A 20,839-nucleotide genomic window follows, 5' to 3' on the forward strand; every position below is an offset into this window, starting at 1 on the left:
AAAGTGATTCCATTGCAGTGTCAGGCTAGCTAAATTCTAGAAGTAAGGCAACATAATGAAAACGTCTTAGCACGAGAGTCAGGAGACCTGGATTCCAAACTTGCAACCAAACAATGAGATCTTGATGAAACTATTTAATTGTTTAGGGTTACTGATTCCTCGTTTGAAAATAAGGGGTTTGAAACAGATTGTCTCTGAGATCCCTTCCCGCCCCCATGAATCTCTGATTCTAATTATACCCACCTGTATTTTGACAGTTGTCTCTCCGCCTAATTCTTGCATGGTATTTCCTCTCTTACTGAGGGCATGATTTCGGCTTTCAGGATCTGTTTCATCTGCCATTATTTGGCAAGAGTTGTTATCTTTCTCATCAAGAGCTAGTAGGTCTGCAGCTAGACAACCTAACAGTTCATCTGACGATTCTTCATTCTTTACAGGGTCTAGAATTTCTTGGGAAATTGAATATGCATCATTTAAGGTTTTTCCAAATGTTTGACATGGAATTGACTTATTAGCCAAACTAACATGATCCAAAGAATGTGCCCAACGTTGATATGCTTGAGAAGATGCACTTTCTTGTTTCTCTTGGAAAGAGAAACTCATAAGTGTTTTAGACTTATCTGAAACACTATCAAACTCTACATCGTTAGTTAAATTTTTTTTTTTTGCTTTATAACAAATTTAATCAGTTATACATATACATATGTTCGTTAGTTAAAATTTGATTGGCATTAGTTTCACCAGGAGATACTATAGTCTGCTTTTCTTGCAGTACATGCTTGCTGGAACTCTTCTCACTGGGCAGTGCCCAGCTGTTTTCTGAAAGGACAAATGGGGTTTGGTGATGTTGCTCTTGGTGTTCATGCAGATCTCTGAGGCTCGTGGCAAGTATCTGATTGCTAGAAATGTCTCCTTCATCAAGACTTCCTCAACAATGGACAAATCTGAGACAGGAAGGAATTTGTTCTGTTCGATGGACTGCTCATGAGTCTGAACCATGTTCATGGGCTGAACTTCATCTTTGGAAGATAGAAAGTCATTTCCTGAAGACTTTACCTGCTATTCTGGTTCTGAAATACCATCACCATTTTCAGTGTCATTGCTACTTACAGGCTGGCAACGCTTTTCTTTTCTTTTTTTTTTCTTTTTGTTTTTGCAGTACACGGGCCTCTCACTGCTGTGGCCTCTCCCGTTGTGGAGCACAGGCTCCAGACACACAGGCTCAGCGGCCATGGCTCACGGGCCCAGCCGCTCCACGGTATGTGGGATCTTCCCGGACCTGGGCACAAACTCACGTCCCCTGCATTGGCAGGCAGACTCTATCAACCACTGCGCCACCAGGGAAGCCCCAGAAGACTTTTTTATTCCTGGATTTTTACAGATGCAAGGGAATGATTGCTTTTTAGGTTCCAAAGCCCGGTAAGTGGATTGCTTCTTTTCTATCTGTGGCATTCTCTTTTGAAACTTTGGTGATTGCCGAGGTCTGGGGTCCACAAGCCCCAGAGCAGGAAAAAGTTGAGTTTTTATGCTATTTGTGCATGGTAGGCTTCATGGGACTTTCAATGGAAACCATGAAATTCTGAGGTGTCCTGTTACTGACCTTGGTCTTTGAATCCAACTTATTTCTATGGGTTTTCATTTTATGCCTGTCATTTCTTGATCTGCAAGTATGTTGAAGCTACTGTTGTTATGAAGGGTGTCCTTTGTTTTTTGGAGGCTTGGTTTAGTTATTGTTGGTTCCTTGGGAGTTTCATCTCCAGGGAAATTGATGTGGATAAGAAGCACCATCCCATTCATTACTGGTTTGGTTGCCTCTGCTACTGATATTTTTATGTTTGTCTCCATGTTTCTGTGATCTTCTGGGAGCTTTTCAATGGGGTCCTGAGGAACTATATTGGACAAACTTTTAAGAACAGTATACTCTTCTGAAATATGATTTGGCTCAATTACTTCCCCTTTATGTGCTGAAGCAGTTTTTGAATCAGCTTTATCATTTCTAGTCCCTTCATCCTGGCTTAGAGTTATTTCTGAATGCAGGGCTTCTTGGAACTTGACTGGTTTGATATATCCAGCTTCTGAATCTTGTTCATAGTTTCTGGCTACTGAACCCTCTTTCTTTGCTGATGAAAGAGATTAAGTGTTCTCTTCTGCTCTTCTCACTTCAGCACCATGGCAGTCAATATCCACTTCCCTATCTGTAGGAAAATTGCCTTCCTTGAAATTCTCAAAGGACACCAAAGACTGTCCTTTTTCAAAGTGAGAGATTTCAATGCTGACACATCGCTCTGTTTCCTTGGATTTCCTACTCTCCTCTGTCTCCAGGTGTTGTCTGTGATGGTGAGCTTTCCAAAAAGAGCACATGTTTCTGGACCAGATAGAGTTATCAAATGACCTGAGAGTCTGATCCTCCAACACCTTGAACGGTGCTTCCTTCTGCTTGTTTGATGGTCTAAACTCATCAGATCAACTAACAGGCTCTGAGAACTTAGGTATGAAAGATATGAAGCTTGGAATATTTCTTTCTCTCTCTTTCTGATCCTTATGATTTGGGGGTATAGTAAGGAGACCAGATCTCACAGGCAGGGGTGACAATGGTGGCTGAGGGAACTAAAAGGAAAGAGAAAACAAATGAATGCAGAAACACATATGCATATCATATTAATAAAGTAATCTGAAGAAATTTTAAGATTCTCTTTAGGAAGTCCTTTAAAGTACAAAGTTATCCTGGAGATCACAGTTTTAAAAACTCAAATCTTATTCCTGGTGTCTTTTAAGAACCAGGGTAAGACAATACTTTTATTTATTTTTTATTTTATTTTATTTTATTTTTCTTTTTGCGGTATGCGGGCCTCTCACTGTTGTGGCCTCTCCCGTTGCGGAGCACAGGCTCCGGATGCGCAGGCCCAGCAGCCATGGCTCACGGGCCCAGCCGCTCCGCGGCATATGGGATCCTCCCGGACCGGGGCACGAACCCGTATCCCCTGCATCGGCAGGCGGACTCTCAACCACTGCGCCACCAGGGAGGCCCAGACAATACTTTTAAAAAACAATGTTAATGGGGCTTCCCTGGTGGCGCAGTGGTTGAGAGTCTGCCTGTCGATGTAGGGGACACAGGTTCGTGCCCCGGTCCGGGAGGATCCCACATGCCGCGGAGCGGCTGGGCCCATGAGCCATGGCCGCTGAGCCTGCGTGTCCAGAGCCTGTGCTCCGCAACGGGAGAGGCCACAACAGTGAGAGGCCCGCATACCACAAAAACAAAACAAAACAAAAACCAATGTTAACATATGTAAAGATTCATGGTTATATGTTTAAAATAAAGGTTCTACATTGTAAACAATAAAACTTTTAAGTTTTTTAGAATTTCTATTCTTTTCTGTTTACTTTCTGTTTTATTTCTATTCTCTTTCCATAGAATTGATCTAAGATTTTTAAAATTCCCACTTAGAACAGCTTAACATTGCTGTTACATTTACTGTAATAGTGATCGTTAGGCTGCAAACCAACCCAGAATTTGTATGCAGAACACAACTGTTCCTCATTATTTGGCTGAATTGTTTTGTTGAGAGTGGCTTATAAATGTGCCTCACTATACACTTGAGAGTTAGCTCCCGAAATGGTTTTTAATTCTCCTTGGCCCTCCAACTATTTTCAAATTAAGCAAGTTTATATTATTATCAACCTCTAGAGGTCAGTGTAACCCAATATATAATATTCAGCTTTTTGGTTGGTTAAGCTATAAACTCTAACTTTTTTTTTTCTCTTTTTTTTTTTTTTCTTTTTGCGGTATGCGGGCCTCTCACTGTTGTGGCCTCTCCCGTTGCGGAGCACAGGCTCCGGATGCGCAGGCCCAGCGGCCATGGCTCACGGGCCCAGCCGCTCCGCGGCATATGGGATCCTCCCAGACCGGGGCACGAACCCGTATCCCCTGCATCGGCAGGCGGACTCTTAACCACTGCGCCACCAGGGAGGCCCTATAAACTCTAACTTTACAGTTTTCACTGTGGCCTTCCCCCTCCACCACCCCACCCTCCGGGTATAGAGATTTGATAACTAATTATATCAGAATATTTACAGGCATAGATCACGGGTGGTAATTGAGAGCTCTATGTTTAATTTTCATTCTGTTGCCACCTGTGTGTAAGAGGAAAGGAAAAGGAAACTGACACTAGAAACAGGCATTAGAAACAGGCGAGATGCAGTATAATCCCCTAGTTTCAGTACCTAGATGTCTTTCTTCCATCTCTCAAAATACAGATTCTCCCAGTGCTTAAACACTTCTGCAGTAGCAGCAGTTATTTCATTTATTTATTTTTTAGGCCAATAAAGTCCTTTTTTCAACACTAAGCAGTACCTATGCATTTTCTCAAAGGCTCATAGAATATAGAAGAATCAGTTGAGAGAATTGCAAGGCTCTTTCCAAATGCTTTACTTACAAATGAGACAACTAGGAAAATCTTTCTACCAATGGAAAAAGGATTACCTCATTTCTCAATACATTAAAATAAGAAAAATTAAATATGTCCAAAAGAGCTACTCACTTCATTATGTGGACAACGGGAAACACCCCAGAAAAGAAATATACCTGTCAAGATATAATTTTCCCAGAAATTAGCTCCCCTATAAACTGTATGTGAGTTGTGGTTTTTCCAAAATATATGCTCAGGATTTGGGCTCTGAGGTTTTTTTTTGTTTTTTTTTTGCAGTATGCGGGCCTCTCCCTGCTGTGGTCTCTCCCGTTGCGGAGCACAGGCTCCGGACGTGCAGGCTCAGCGGCCATGGCTCACGGGCCCAGCCGCTCCGCGGCATGTGGGATCTTCCCGAATCGGGGCACGAACCCATATCCCCTGCATCGGCAGGCGGACTCTCAACCACTGTGCCACCACGGAAGCCCTGGGCTCTGAGTTCTTCGAAAGGATCTGTCTCTAACAAGATTCTTTGGTTAATCCTTAAGTTAAAAATGCTCAAACTACTCTTACCTCAATTCTCCGGCACTATACATCATATTAGAAGAGGAAAACACTGTAACGAGGAAAATTATTATTTTTTAAAAATATTTATTTATTTATTTATTTATTTCTGGCTGCATTGGGTCTTCCTTGCTTCCTTCCTTTCTCTCGTTGTGGCGAGCAGAAGCTGCTCTTTGTTGCACTGCTCAGGCTTCTCATTTCAGTGGCTTCTCTTGTTGCGGAGCTCGGCCTCTAGGAGCGCGAGCTTCAGTAGTTGTGACACATGGGCTCAGTAGTTGTGGTGCACAGGCTTAGTTGCTCCGCGGCATGTGGGATCTTCCAGGACCAGGGCTTGAACCCGTGTCTGCTGCATTGGCAGGCAATTCTTAACCACTGCGCCACCAGGGAAGTCCCAAAAATTATTATTATTATTATCAGATATTCTTAGTAGTAGAGTGAACACAGTCGGCCTTAAGCCAGGGGATGGCGATGGAGTGATCTTGGTGCTGAGGTTTGAGGAAAAGTTGTCAAAATGAAGAGTTTTTCCAGGTGTGATCCACGTGACAGTGGGTACAGAATGATTACACAAAACTACTGCCACTGAAGAGGGTTGTTGTTTTATATAGAATGTTGTTTTTTATATATATCTATGTTATATATATGTATATATCTCTGTTTTATAGTTATAACATTTGCGTATATATAGTGATATTTATTTATTTATTTTTATTTATATTCCTTCTGGAAACACATGACCTCTGGATCAGAAAGCAGAGCACCTATCACCCACAGGGCATCATAGAGCCAGTTCCCTGCAGCCCAATTTCCCACAGGTTGACACAAATGAGAACCAGGTGCTTACCTGCACCGGTAGTGAGGCTGCACCGTAGGAGGAGACCCTGAAATTATGAGACTCAGAGCTTATGTATAGAGTGCTGGCAGTTCAACCCATCTTTCCCTTCTGAGAAAGAGAGACCTTCACTATGAAATGTAAGCAAGTGTCTCCAGGAGAATGGGGAAATGTGTCTCTGGCTTTTGTTTGTTTTTTACCCTATTAAGTAAGTAAACAGCTCTTGGCGAAGCCAGCTTCAGTCTTTCTGGAGCAATAGCTTATCTCTAACTTCCAAGGCATGTTTGCCATTCAGTCATCTTTCAACCTAGTCTCCTAGTGCTTTTTGCTCAGAAAACCCAGACTTTGCAGAAAAGTGAAAGTATTTACGTATAATTGTCTCCCATCCATTGTTTGAACTCAAACATGAGATAGATCATAAATTCTGAAGGAGGGCGGGGAAGGGCAAGATGAGATTTACTAGGTAGGGTAAAACCCAGACTTTTTTTCTTCTTACGAAAACATCAGAATGGTCCCTAAAACCCCACTCACCATCATGGGTTAAAGTTGAAGCCAAAAGCTCCAATGTATTCAGGGTCAAAGCAGGCACATAAATGAATGAAGTGGGATAAGTAGGGACAGTGATGGACTGAAGTTATGTGCCCCAGCTACAGGGATATCCATTCCCCAGTTCTAGTTGGTGTTGTCCATTCCAGATGGGTAGTCCAGCACTGCTGGACCTTCCAATTGCCAAGAGAAGCCAGAGAGCTGGAGACTTTATGTGAAATCTGCTTCCCATCCCTTTTTAAACTACTTTGAAGGCCGAACAAAATATGCCTGTAGGTCCTTTTTGGCCACAGGCTGCCATTTTGAAATTTCACTTAGCGAGACCTCTCTGAGATGTACCACAGGTAGAAGCCATTCTCAGGTGAAAAATGGTCACCTAAGAAGAGGATTCCAATAGGAGGGGATGCGGGCATTCCCCTTAGCCACAGCTGGCCAGAGCACCACCCCAATTCTTTATCCATTTATTTAACCAATATTCATTGAGTAGCCAACACTGTCCCAGAAGATGGCAATATAATTGTGAAGAACAAAGACAAAATTCTTGCCCTCATTGAGGTTGTATGCTAGAGGTTGAGATTTTCTGTTGAAAAGATATTACAAGTTAATACTAGAAATATAACTGAATATGATTTATAGTTGGGTGCTTATGTATAACACCAGTTTAAAAAATTCAGGTATTATAAATATTTAGATGAGTACTATCCAGTATTGATAAGGAATGACATGAGACATAAAGACACTCTTAAACATTTCTGGTGAGAATGTAGAGGTAAGATCTTTCCAGTAGGTAATGTGGTAATATATACTGAAAGCTTTTTAAAATGTGTATAGAATTCCAGTTAAAAGATTGAATGTACAAGCTTTTCTCCACTCTCTCCACAAGCCTCACTAAAATGATGGTAGACTAATTTTTTAAAAAGGTAAAGAAGGGAATTCCCTGGCGGTCCAGTGGTTAGGACACAGTGCTTTCACTGCCAGAGTCTGGCTTCGATCCCTGATCTGGGAACTAAGATCCCGCAAGCCATGCAGCCAAACAAAATAATAAAAATAAAAAAATAAAAGGTAAAGAAAAAGAACAGCAAAAACCTAGAGGGTAAAACCGCACCTGCACAACATCAACAAAATTTTGGATGATGAAAACTGTATGGATGAGCTTCCCTGGTGGCGCAGTGGTTGAGAATCCGCCTGCCAATGCAGGGGACACTGGTTCGAGCCCTGGTCCGGGAAGATCCCACATGCCGCGGAGCAACTAAGCCCGTGCACCACAACTACTGAACCTGTGCTCTAAAACCCACGAGCCACAAGTACTGAGCCTGCGTGCCACAACTACTGAAGCCCGTGCGCCTAGAGCCCATGCTCTGCAACAAGAGAAACCACCGCAAGGAGAAGCCCGTGCACTGCAACGAAGAGTAGCCCCTGCTCACCACAACTAGAGACAGCCCGCATGCAGCAACGAAGACCCAACACAACAATAAATAAATAAATAAATAAATTTATTTTAAAAAAAACTGTATGGATGAATAATAACCAATTTAGTAGTCAGCTTTCTCTGTTCTGCTCACTGACTGCAGAGGGTAGAACTCAACAAGAAATAATAACCCCAGAAAGGAGCAGGAATTAAAGATACCAGGTACCTCTGAAGGTGGGGTTGCAGGTGAGTCTGAAACAAAGGGTTGCTTCAAACTCTGTACAAGGAGTTCGTTCCAGATTCCCTGTCCTGTGTCCTGCCCCACTTGTCAGGGGTTGCTCTTCTCCATTCCTGGCTGGAAGTTTATTCTCCGAAGAGCTTGAAACAAAGATGCGAAGGAGCTAGGTACAGCTGAGAGCAGAAACAGGGTGCTGGAGTGAAAATGTGAGGATAAATGAAAGCCTCCACATTGACATGTGAAGCTCCAGCCTTATAACCTACAGGCAAGAGCTTGGATTCTCCTTCTCTCAGGCAAACTAGCTGAGAGAAAAGCCTACCTACGCACCCTGACACTAGGGGAATCCGTCACCCAACCATCCAGGTCTCTGTCCACTCCACAAGCCCCCTCGAGCCTCTGGCACTTTTTAGTCTCCCCGTCTTAAATACAAATAATCGCCAAGGATCAACTGATATATGGGAATAGCCTCTAACATGAAAATAAACAGGACAAAACAGAAAGAAAGAAGAGAACTCAGAGGGAATAGAGACAATGAAAAACTACCGTTAATATCATTCATGTACCTTCTTCAGGAAGCTACGGGAAAATTTACCTTCCTAAAGTGAATGCATTAATCAAGAGAGAGGAAGCCGTGTACCCAGTACACAGGGGTCCAACACAGAGGGTAGCCAAGGGCATTTCCAGGATAATGATGAGGAACTCCCAAAGAGACAGCTGGTCAGGAGGTCCAAAGACCAAGTAACACAGAGTGAAACAGGAGGGCAGAGCATTCCAGGAGCAAGGTCTTAGAAAACAAAAGAAACCAATGGATTACTTGGTGTGCAGTTGCTGAATTGAGGTGCGTTTCACAGGTCCATCGGACAGGATGGGGATGAATTAGTGACAGATACACAGAAAGTAAACAAATGGTGAAATGAGGCGAGTATTAAAGCTGGGATAAATAGAATGTCTCAAAAGAAAAGCAATGTAATCATAGCACACTCTGGGGCTCAGCTGTGAATGATATTTTACCTAGTCATAATAAGAGAGGGCTTCCCTGGTGGCGCAGTGGTTGAGAGTCCGCCTGCCGATGCAGGGGACACGGGTTCGTGCCCTGGTCCAGGAAGATCCCATATGCCGCGGAGCGGCTGGGCCCGTGAGCCATGGCCGCTGAGCCTGTGCTCCACAATGGGAGAGGCCACAACAGTGAGAGGCCTACGTACCACAAAACCCCCCCAAAAAAACAAACAAAAAAAAACATAATAAGGGAGACATTGAATATTAATTTTTTTAAAGCACAAAGATTTCGAAGGTTGCCTGTGTGTGTAGAGAGTAATATAAAATTGTTAAACCCTAATAGATAATGCCTAAATTGAGCAATCAAGCAATGTAGTTATAAACATGTTATTTAGAAATGTGGAATTACATTCTAGAAGAAACGGTCTTGAAACAGTATTTGTACTTCTTATTTCTTACTTTTTATTTTTTCTCACCTGTCTTTTCTGACTTTTTCTTAATTGACATATATTGATTGTCTAAAATTTAAGATTGCATTTAAACAAAAATATTTTTAAAAAGGGAACAAACACCAGCCTGGTAAACCCAGCTGACTTCTTCAGACAAGATCGTAACACTGATGGAGCAGATCCCATCACAGGATACTGACCTAACCCAGTTTGTTCTTGTTTGAATGTGCTACTTTTATTACATCTTCAAGACTTTCTGTGGTTTGGCCAGGAGAAGAGGATATTTCCATGATGTCCAATTCAATCTCTCCATCCATCCTTCTTCCAGTTTGTACCTGCACCAACTACCCTCCCTTTTCTCTAAATTCACCTCCACCACAAGACTAAATGTTTCTCCTTTTTTTCCCTCATAACTAAAGTGGGGCTCAAATGGGCGGTGTGAGCTCTGAACACACATGATATGGTGCTTAAGCACGTTGGCTTCAGAGACAGGGGGTCCAGGTTTGAACCCAGCCTCTGTAACTAATTAGCTATGTGACCTGGGCATGCACTTAACCTTCTGAGGCTCACTTTCCTCATTTCTAAAACAAGAATGCTAATATTACCTGTATCAGTGAATATTTGTGCCTTGCGGTAATAGGCACTCAATAAATGGTGACTGCCATTGTTATTAATTCAATATACATTTTAAAATAGTTATATGCCAGATCTGGAGCGAGGTGTGCAGAGGTGCGATGGTTTTTGCCTTTGTCATCTGGTGAAGACCAACACATAAAAAGACAGTGACAATTCAGCATGATGAGTGTTATGTTGCAGACAAGGTCAGGATCCTATGGGAGTCCAAAGGCCTGGCGACTCCCCCAGTCTTGGGGACATTCAGGAAGACTTCCCAGAGGAGGGGGTTTCTAAGGGGAGAACTGAGGGATGGCTTAATGTTCCGGCAGAAAAAAACAACATGTGCAAATATTCACATATTTGTTCTGGGAACAGAAGGCGTTTGGTGATGCTGATGTTTAGCATCTGCTGAGGAAGAGTGGCAAGAGAGGAGACTGAAGAGAGGCTGTGGACAACTGGGAGTGAGATTTCTGGATTTCAAGGAACAAGACCCTGGGTCTACGTCACAGTCCAGACCTGATGTTAACACTTTTATACACAGCCTATCGAAACTCAGCTTCAACATCATGTTAAATGAAATCAGCCAGACAGAAAAGGACAAATGTTGTATGATTTCACTTATATGAGGGACCTAGAATAGTCAAATTCATAGAGACACAAAGTAGAATAGTGGGGCTTCCCTGGTGGCGCAGTGGTTGAGAGTCTGCCTGCCGATGCAGGGGACACGGGTTCGTGCCCCGGTCTGGGAGGATCCCACATGCCGCGGAGTGGCTGGGCCCGTGAGCCATGGCCCCTGAGCCTGCGCATCCGGAGCCTGTGCTCCGCAACGGGAGAGGCCGCAACAGTGAGAGGCCCGCGTACCGAAAACAACAACAACAACAACAAAAAAAGTAGAATAGTGGCTACCAGGGGTACAGGGGGAAAGTAGAAAGGAGAGTTAAAGTTGAATGGGTATAGATCTTCAGTTTTGCAAGATGAGAAGTTCTGGGGATGCATAGTGGCAATGGTTGTGCAACAATGTAAATGTATTTAATTCCACTAAACCATACACTTAAAAATGGCTAAAATGTGATGTACATTGTACCACAATAAATTTAAAATTTAAAAAAATTTAAAACACCACTGCTTCATTTAAATTTCATTTGAGCTCAACCCTTGCACCCAAATCCTATAATAATAATTCAACTTTTTTCCCTTCTTTTGGTGAGATGCTTCACATTTCCTCCACTGTGAGATATCTCTCATTGCAATAAGCCAATAAATGCAAATTTTTGGATTTTGCATACAATTTTGTCCCTGGTGGTTTAGGCCAATTGGTTTAGGACAGTGGTAAGCAGATATCAATGAGAGCAACGTCCTAAGGGGAAATGCTGGTATCAGTGTGCTGTCTGTTAAATAAGTCTTCCGCTAGATAGAACAGCTAACTCAAATCTTGGAGGAAAGCATCCTCAGTGTAGGCCCCCCAAACTCCCATAGATAAAGATAAACCAAATATGAGTTCCCTGTAAAGATTTTCAAACGCAGAAGAAAAAGATCAGTAAAGAAATATTTATGGACCAAAGAATAAAGGAATAACTGTGTAATTAAATGAACTCACCTTCAGATTTTCTCGGCTGCCCCTTCAGAAAGTGAGGAACATCTTCTCTGGCTACAGACTTGGAGATGTTCGGTTCTAAGCAAGGTCTTGGCAAAAAAAAAGCCCAAGTTCACATTGCAGAGCTCCTGGTAATGTTCCTCTTTCTTCAGGAGTAAAGGCTGCCTGGTCACCATATTTGTCCTGGAGCCTACCATCTCAATTTCATTTGGAAGTGAAACAGAATGTGCTGGTACCCATTCCTGATGCACTGAGGTTATCTGACTAAAAGGCAGAGGAAACGGTTTGATTTAAAAGTCATTCCCCATGTCTTCTGGGTCTCTAGTTCTCAGCCCAGCCCGACATCACTAGAAAGTTTGGAGGACTACTTCCAAACGCTGCTGCTGTGTGGAATGGCTGTATTCCTGAAAGCACAAGACCTCCCTGTCCTCTGAGTTGCTCCCCACCTCATCTGCCCTCTGCCCCTCGCACTTTAGTTTTCCCATTCCCTGTTTCTTCAAGCAGAGATATCAGAGGGGCAAAGGGGAGACATAGGGGGTGCATCCTTGTACTTCTCCAAAGGTGTTGACCAAAGGCCTTTGACCATTCTCCAAAGGACCAGTGCTTCTCAAACTATCTTTGGTGAAGAATCCGTTTAAAATTTTCCATTGCATTGTGGGCTGAAAGTTTTGTAATATGTAATCAAAGTGAATGACTATATGAAATGAACATATGAAAAATTAAAAGAAAATAAAAAACATGAAAATAAATTATAAGACACTGATGAAAGAAATTAAAGATGATACAAATAGATGGAGAGATATACCATGCTCTTGGATTGGAAGAATCAACATTGTGAAAATGACTCTACTACACAAAGCAATCTACAGATTCATTGCAATCCCTATCAAACTACCACTGGCATTTTTCACAGAACTAGAACAAACAATTTCACAATTTGTGTGGAAACACAAAAGACCCCGTAGCCAAAGCAATCTTGAGAAAGAAAAACGGAGCTGGAGGAATCAGGCTCCCTGATTTCAGACTATACTATAAAGCTACAGTAATCAAGACAGTATGGTACTGGCACAAAAACAGAACTATAGATCAATGGAACAGGATAGAAAGCCCAGAAATAAACCCATGCATATACGGTCACCTTATCTTTGATAAAGGAGGCAAGAATATACAATGAAGAAAAGACAGCCTCTTCAGTAAGTGGTGCTGGGAAAACTGGACAGCTACATGTAAAAGAATGAAATTAGAACACTCCCTAACATCATACACAAAACTAAACTCAAAATGGATTAAGGACCTAAATGTAAGGCCAGACACTATCAAACTCTTAGAGGAAAACATAGGCAGAACACTCTATGACATAAATCACAGCAAGATCCTTTTTGGCCCACCTTCTAGAGAAATGGAAATAAAAACAAAAATAAATAAATGGGACCTAATGAAACTTCAAAGCTTTTGCACAGCAAAGGAAACCATAAACAAGGTGAAAAGACAATCCTCAGAATGGGAGAAAATATTTGCAACTGAAGCAACTGACAAAGGATTAATCTCCAAAATTTACAAGCAACTCATGCAGCTCAATATCAAAAAAACAAACAACCCAATCCAAAAATGGGCAGAAGACCTAAATAGACATTTCTCCAAAGAAGATATACAGATTGCCAACAAACACATGAAAGAATGTGCAACATCACTAATCATTAGAGAAAGGCAAATCAAAACTACAATGAGATATCATCTCACACTAGTCAGAATGGCCATCAACAAAAAATCTACAAACAATAAATGCTGGAGAGGGTGTGGAGAAAAAGGAACACTCTTGCACTGTTGGTGGGAATGTAAATTGATACAGCCACTATGGAGAACAGAATGGAGGTTCCTTAAAGAACTAAAAATAGAACTACCATACAACCCAGCAATCCCACTACTGGGCATATACCCTGAGAAAACCATAATTCAAAAAGAGTCATGTACCACAATGTTCATTGCAGCTCTATTTACAATAGCCAGGACGTGGAATCAACTTAAGTGTCCATCAACAGATGAATGGATAAAGAAGATGTGGCACATATATACAATTGAATATTATTCAGCCATAAAAAGAAAAGAAATTGAGTTATTTGTAGTGAGGTGGATGGACCTAGAGTCTGTCATACAGAGTGAAGTAAGTCAGAAAGAGAAAAATAAATACTGTCTGCTAACACATATGTATGGAATCTAAAAAACAAAACAAAACAAAACAAAACAAAAATAAAAAAACTGGTCATGAAGAACCTAGGGGCAAGATGGGAATAAAGACGCAGACCTACTAGAGGATGGACTTGAGGACATAGGGAGGGGGAAGGGTGAGCTGGGACAAAGTGAGAGATTGGCATGAACATATATACACTACCAAATGTAAAATAGATAGCTAGTGGGAAGCAGCCACATAGCACAGGGAGATGGATGTCTTTCATACCAGTTTTATAGTCATCCTTGAGGGCAAACACCTAGCTGACAAGTTGGAGTAACAAAAACATACAGCATACTTTCCTAATAACTAAACTGTCAGTGAAAAGGATGTTCTAGTAAAGGCTAGGTACAGTTAGTATTTTGCTGTGGAAATTAGAAAACTGGGCAGTGTATACATGTGAACACGTTCTTAAGAATGACTGTACTTTTACAATCATTGAGGACTAATAAACCCTGGTTATTTTTTTTTTACCCAGAATGTTTTGTGTGTGTGTGTGTGGTACGTGGGCTTCTCACTGCTGTAGCCTCTAATGTTGCGGAGCACAGGCTCCGGACGTGCAGGCTCAGCGGCCATGGCTCACGGGCCCAGCCGCTCTGCGGCATGTGGGATCTTCCCGGACTGCGGCACGAATCTGTGTCCCCTGAATCGGCAGGGGGACTCTCAACCACTGCGCCACCAGGGAAGCCCTACCCAGAATGTTTTTAAGCAAATTTAATGTGTTCAAAATCTGTTAATTGGTTGATTTCTTCTTTTATTTTAAAACAAGGAGCAAAGATACAATAAGCGAGTATGAGAAATACCTGCCTTTTTAGACATTGTGAAAAGTTAATGGCTCCTAAATGGAAAAAAAAAATTTTGGTCCTAAATGGCGGAGGGAAGGGGGAAAGATTATACAACATTCTGGCTCTGAAATCATCTTGGAACACATGTGTTCTCTTTTTGTCTTTTGAATACTGTGAGTAGTCAGGGGAGCCTCTAAACATATCCAGTGGTCCAGCAAAGAGGATGCACTGTTACATGTAAAAATAAAACACTTGCTCCCATCTGAGTGAATCTTTCCAGTAAGAAGATGTATTAATAAAATAACCCTGAGACTTCCTTGGTGGTCCAGTGGTTAAGACTTCACCTTCCAGCGCAGAGGGTGCAGGTTCGATCCCTGGTCGAGAAGATAAGATCCCACATGCCTTGTGGCCAAAAACCCAAAAAATATAAAACAGAAGCAATATTGTACCATATTCAATAAAGACTTTTAAAATATGGTCCATATCAAAAGAATCTTAATAATTAATTAACCGCACCAGAAAATGTTACAGTGGAGAGAAACTAAAAGGCAACATTTAAACACAACCAGAAACATAATTTCCTTGCAGAAGAGGTGCAAATGACATTCATAAAAGTCGGGAAATGATGATTAATTTGTTAATGTAAGTGCTAAATCATTAAAATGAAAATTTAAAATTGGCCTAACCTAATTCATTCAATCAAGAAAAATTATTTTCTCCAGAGAAGTTTTACTTTTCTGTGTTTTCCACTTGTCCTGTTTAAATTGATGGGAATCGAATTTCAAAACATTTTGATAACCTCTCCACGTTTTGATAGTTTCCTAAGCCATGATTTTCAACAGAATTTTTTAAAACTACATTTTCCAGCCTTTTTTGCCACTAGAGTTCAGAAAGCTAACTTGAGACATGGATTCACATGGGTTACATGAGAAAAGATAAGGCACAGGCATCATTTGCTGATGTAGGTGTCAACAGAGGAGGGAGGTTCTGAGGTCAGTGTGGGAGCAGCTCCTGGTTGTGACTGAAGCAGCATAATCTGGGGGTCATTAGCCAGTTTTGAGATGTAGCTACAAGAATTCTTTCTGACAATCCAACCTGGGGTCTGTTCTTCTCCCTTGGTTTTTCAATGGTCTGTGAACTTTCTAGTATCTTTGAAAACTTCCTTCCTTCTTCACTCAAGTAGAGTAGATTCTGTTATCTACACTTAAGAATTGTGATGATACACTATTAAAAATAAATTAAGCCCAGTAATTTCAGAAAATAGGTTCTTATTCACTCATGAAAAGGGTAATTTTACATGCTCAATTTCCAGCCTATGAGGTTTGCATCTGATATGTTCTGGGAAAATAGCTGACTGAGGAATACAAGAAGGCTTTTATACTACGGAAAAAGATGAGGGATTTTGCGGGGGGATTTTATTTTACAAGTTACCATCTGTAAAAGCCCATAATAAAGCAAATGTACGCTGCAGGAATACTTAGTTGTTAAAAGACCAGGGGAGTTATCCAAACATTATATAAAGTTTATACATACTTTAGTCAGTGATGCTCCCTTTTAAAAGAATAATACAATGAACAGATATAAACTAAATGATTAAATGTGCATATCTAGAGCTTCCCTGGTGGCACAGTGGTTAAGAATTTGCCTGCCAATGCAGGAGACATGGGTTTGAGCCCTGGTCCAGGAAGATCCTACATGCCGTGGAGCAACTAAGCCCATGCGCCACAACTATTGAAGCCCACGTGCCTAGAGCCCGTGCTCCACAACAGAGAAGCTACCGCAATGAGAAGCCCACGCAGTGCAACGAAGAGTAGTCCCCGTTCGCCACAACTAAGGAAAGCCCACATGCAGCAACGAAGACCTAACACAGCCAAAAATAAATAAATAAATAAAAATTTTAAATGTTCATATCTACAACAGAATAGTCACATGGTATGTGCATAAAGTCTTCATAACATGTGCAAGCACTTTAACATTAACAACCTGGAATATGTTCTTGGTAGAAACATGTAAATGGATTTAAAGAGATTTATTGCTGTTTAAGATGTATACAATGCACAACAATACCCCAAACAGTTTTATTTCAGGCTTTGTGACTTAAAAGAGTAACTAGTTCTAGTGAAGACTCTTATCAACTATGAGAGGAAAATTTAGAAACGTAATTGCTTCTTTCAAATGGTAACCCAAGTTATGAAAGCTTAAAACTACAAGGGCTTAGTCGAGATGCTGCATAAGTGTTATGGTTCCTATATGAAAACCTAAAATCTTACAAATCGATTTTAAAAGAATTATAAGCACCTCAAATGGCAAGTCACCTCCAAATTGAGCAGAATAAACACATTATTTTAACCTCTTGGAAGATGATGGGGAACACAGTCAGGCTTCTGAGAACTCAGCTTTGAAACCTTTGAAAGTCAAAGGCAGATCACATAGACTGTTTGGAAGGGGATCAGAACTTGTTTATTTTAATTAGGTCTTTCAGGGTTCATCGTTTCAAATGTTATTAAATTATTCCCCGCCCTCCGCCAGGGGAGAGGAGATACTGAGTGAGTTTGAGAAAGACTGAAGGCTCCCCAGAAGAGGGCAGCATCACATAAGGGGCCAAAGGAGACAGCAGCTAGGACAGCACTGTGGCATTCAGGGTGGTTGACAGGGATGAGAAAAAAGACATCCAGAGAGCAGCTTCCCTGGAGTGTTAGAAATGCAAATAGGAAAATTACCAGAGAGAGATTGGAGCAGTTCAAATAAACATTTCATTTAAGAAGTTTGTAGCAGGGGGACTTCCCTGGTGGCACAGTGGTTAAGAATCTGCCTGCCAATGCAGGGAACACGGGTTCGAGCCCTGGTCCAGGAAGATCCCACATGCCATGGAGCAGCTAAGCCCGTGCCACAATTACTGAGCCTGCGCTCTAGAGCCCACAAGCCACAACTACTGAAACCCGTGAACCTAGAGCCTGTGCTCCACAACAAGAGAAGCCACCGCAGTGAGAAGCCCGCACACCGCAAAGAAGAGTACTCCCCGCTTGCCGCAACTAGAGAAAGCCTGCACGTAGCAACGAAGACTCAATGCAGCCAAAAATAAACAAATAAATTTATTTTTTAAAAAAAGTTTGTAGGCGAATAGATGATAGACAAATGTGATCTCTGTGATGCCTATATTTTGAAGTGAGAATCTGCAAATACTTTGTGATCTGTTCAATACAAGGACACTTATGGGTAGGACAGGATGACATATTTGGAATGGGCATGGTTCTGGAAAATTCCAGACTTACGACCTCCTAGAATACAAGAGTGCAACCTGGGGCTTTAGTTCTTTGTTCAGGCCCCCAACTCCCCCTCAAGGGAGGAGCTCTGGGATGACAGATGGAGAAATGCTTGCCCCTGGAAGAGAACAGATCCTTGGAGCTGATGGAAGATTCTGAGAGGAAAGAAATGAGGGATAAGATGTTATTAGACAGAAAAGAAAGGAGATGAGAACAGTAGGCTGAGCTGGAGTGGGGTAGAAGGAAGAGGAGAGACAGAAGAGGGATGCCCATTTTGGCTGGGCAGATTGACAAGACTCACTGATTCAGGTATGGACCAAAGGATAGGATTATGAGTGATTTTTCTTTTCCTTTGTGCTTGTCTGTGATTTCAACGTTCCTGCACTGAGCACTACCAAAATTAGGGGGGAAATCCAAATAATCCATGTTATCTTTGTAACCATATCAAGGACAGAAGACAGATACCTTCTGTCCTGGGTTGCCAGTCTTGTCCATCACCACTTGGATCTCCCTTTTCACTAATCAGTTGGAATGAGTGCAGACATCATCTTGGTCAAACTCCTGAAATATCATAAAATAGAAACTCAGTTGTTCAATGTAGTACTTGGTTGGCAGAGTGAATGTTGATTTTTTTTTCTAGGCTAAAGTTTCACACTGTGGATTCCTTTTAAATCGGATAAAGTATTTAGGACTAAAAAAATGGGAAAGTATTCGCCTCCAGAGCACCAGGCTCACAGACATGGACGTGATTAACTGCATAATCAAAAATGAAGATCAAAGCTGAAATCACTGAGACACATAGAAATTCAATATTTTATACTTTATCATGTCCGTGTCCAGGCTGTTAAACTGCCACAAATTCCATCTGGGTGGGTAACTGGAAAGAATCCTTTGGCCACAGTCCATGAACAACCCCAAAGGAACATGATCTTTTCCATAATGCCTCCCTGGGGCATCATTTGTAAATGATGAGGGTAGAAATCCCTGCCCCATATGGAAGCTGCAGATATAACCTTAGACTGAAAGGAGGCAGCAAAGCTGATTAAAGTTTTCACTATGACAGCTTTTTGATCTAATCTTGGTATGCAACCTCTAAAGCTTTCCTTTTACCCTCTAGAAAATAATCATTATGCTGAAAAATACGGTTGAGAAACAGCTTGATTTATAAAAAGTACTCCTAACTCTCTAAAGGAGAAATGTTTTCTATTAGAATTCATTGTTGTTGACAGTTTCCTTCATTAGAAGTTGTTGCTGGTGATTTTGCCCTTTCTAACATCTAGAACAGTGATAGATGCAAGTAGTAGTTAAAATATCCCGTCACAACCTGAATGTTACAACTGGCTGTCTGGCTTCTGTGATCTGGTTGAACCGCCTATTTAAGGAGACTGTTGGATAAAAAGCCTTAGCCCTAAATGCAGATGCCTGTTGGACAAGCAGGTAGCCTTTATCACCAAACATTATCTGATATTTCATTCACTAATTCCCAAGAGAGCTTGGGAATCTTTTCTTTTTGCTTTGTTCATTTTAATTATCACAGAAAAAAATAAAAATAAAACCCTGCATTTATACTGCCATGAAAATATTTTAGGTGTTCAATTGTAATAACTTAGTAGTACATCATTTTTAAGATTTTTTTTTGATGTGGACCATTTTTAAAGTCTTTATTGAATTTTTTTCTATTTTTAAAATCTTTATTAGAGTATAATTGCTTTATAATGTGTTAATTTCTGCTGTGCAACAAAGTGAATAGGTTATATGTATACATATATCCCCATATCCCCTCCCTCTTAAGCCTCCCTCCCACCCACCCTATCCCACCCCTCTCAACTGCTCAGTTCATTCATTAGCTGGTCCTTTAAGAAAAGTTGGAAGACACAGAGTGTGGGCACACCTACCTACAAAACCCATCATGACTACTAGCATTTACACATAAAGTGTCAGACACTGTTGCACCTTTTACATATTAACTAATTTAATCCTCACAACAACTCTAGAGGTAGGAACTATTGTTCTCTTTTGTATGTGAGGTCTAGAAAAGTTAAGTAACTTACCCAAGGTCACATAGCTAGCCTGAAGTCTGGTTACAGAGGTCTTAACTACTCTGCTTTCTTGTTACTGTGAAAAACTTGAAACAGAGTCTCAACAAGAAGCAGAAAGAAAAGAATCAATAACAGTGAGCAAAATTAAGAGAAAGAATACTCAAACCTGATTTATAGGTTTTGCACAGGAAAAGATAAAATAAAAGATGTGTGATGCCTACAATCTCCTGACAAAAATTTCTTCCATAGAATAAACTGAAAAACCATAAGTATCACAAACAAAAAGAATGTAGGGAATAATGTCTACTTTGAAGGTTATCATGGAAATGAAGACAAAAGCAGAAACAGCTCAGAATTTTCTAATTGCTTTTAGAATACTAAATATGAATGACTTTAAGGAGTGCTTGGGTGCTACAAGGAGGAAAATTAAAATAATGACACTCAGTTGTGAGTGAAGGAGAGAAAATGTTAGAATAGCACATCCCAAACATAAATGGAGTTCATAAACCATTGACAGTGATGCAGGAGGTGACAACAGACTAGATAGAGGGCATAGCATTCTAATCTGTAAACAACAGAATGCCAACCACACAAAAAAGAGGCATAGAAATCATACGTAATTAAATTTATAAAGATGATTCTCCTTAGATGAAAAAAGATTGGGAGAGGGTATGAAGAGCCTCTCAGGAGCAATCCTACAAGCAAGGCAGCTGCTTATATTTGTAAACTATAAAAACCTATTACAGACAACCCAAAAGAAAAGCAAGCTTTCATTCAAAGAAAAGAAGTGAAGAATGACCTTGGGTTTTGCAATTTAAGCACTAGAGAAAGCACTAAGAAGAAGAGGCAAATTCAATAGTGAGAGTCTATTTCTCCTTCAGAA

General features: G+C 41.1%; 1 protein-coding gene across 1 annotated transcript in view; it reads right to left on the reverse strand.

Moving 5' to 3' along the window:
• Positions 1-20,839, reverse strand: part of MAP3K19 (mitogen-activated protein kinase kinase kinase 19) — a 50,673-nt gene that overhangs the window by 9,560 nt on the left and 20,274 nt on the right. Inside the window, 13 exon segments of the mRNA XM_060105950.1 lie at positions 244-655; positions 720-921; positions 924-1,113; positions 1,339-1,531; positions 1,533-1,656; positions 1,659-2,598; positions 4,342-4,351; positions 4,977-5,019; positions 11,646-11,745; positions 11,747-11,906; positions 15,388-15,409; positions 18,383-18,445; positions 18,448-18,478. Coding sequence (XP_059961933.1) covers positions 244-655; positions 720-921; positions 924-1,113; positions 1,339-1,531; positions 1,533-1,656; positions 1,659-2,598; positions 4,342-4,351; positions 4,977-5,019; positions 11,646-11,745; positions 11,747-11,906; positions 15,388-15,409; positions 18,383-18,445; positions 18,448-18,478 — 2,490 coding nt within the window.

This window comes from Mesoplodon densirostris, chromosome 8, assembly GCF_025265405.1.
Source record: "Mesoplodon densirostris isolate mMesDen1 chromosome 8, mMesDen1 primary haplotype, whole genome shotgun sequence".
NCBI lineage: Eukaryota > Metazoa > Chordata > Mammalia > Artiodactyla > Ziphiidae > Mesoplodon > Mesoplodon densirostris.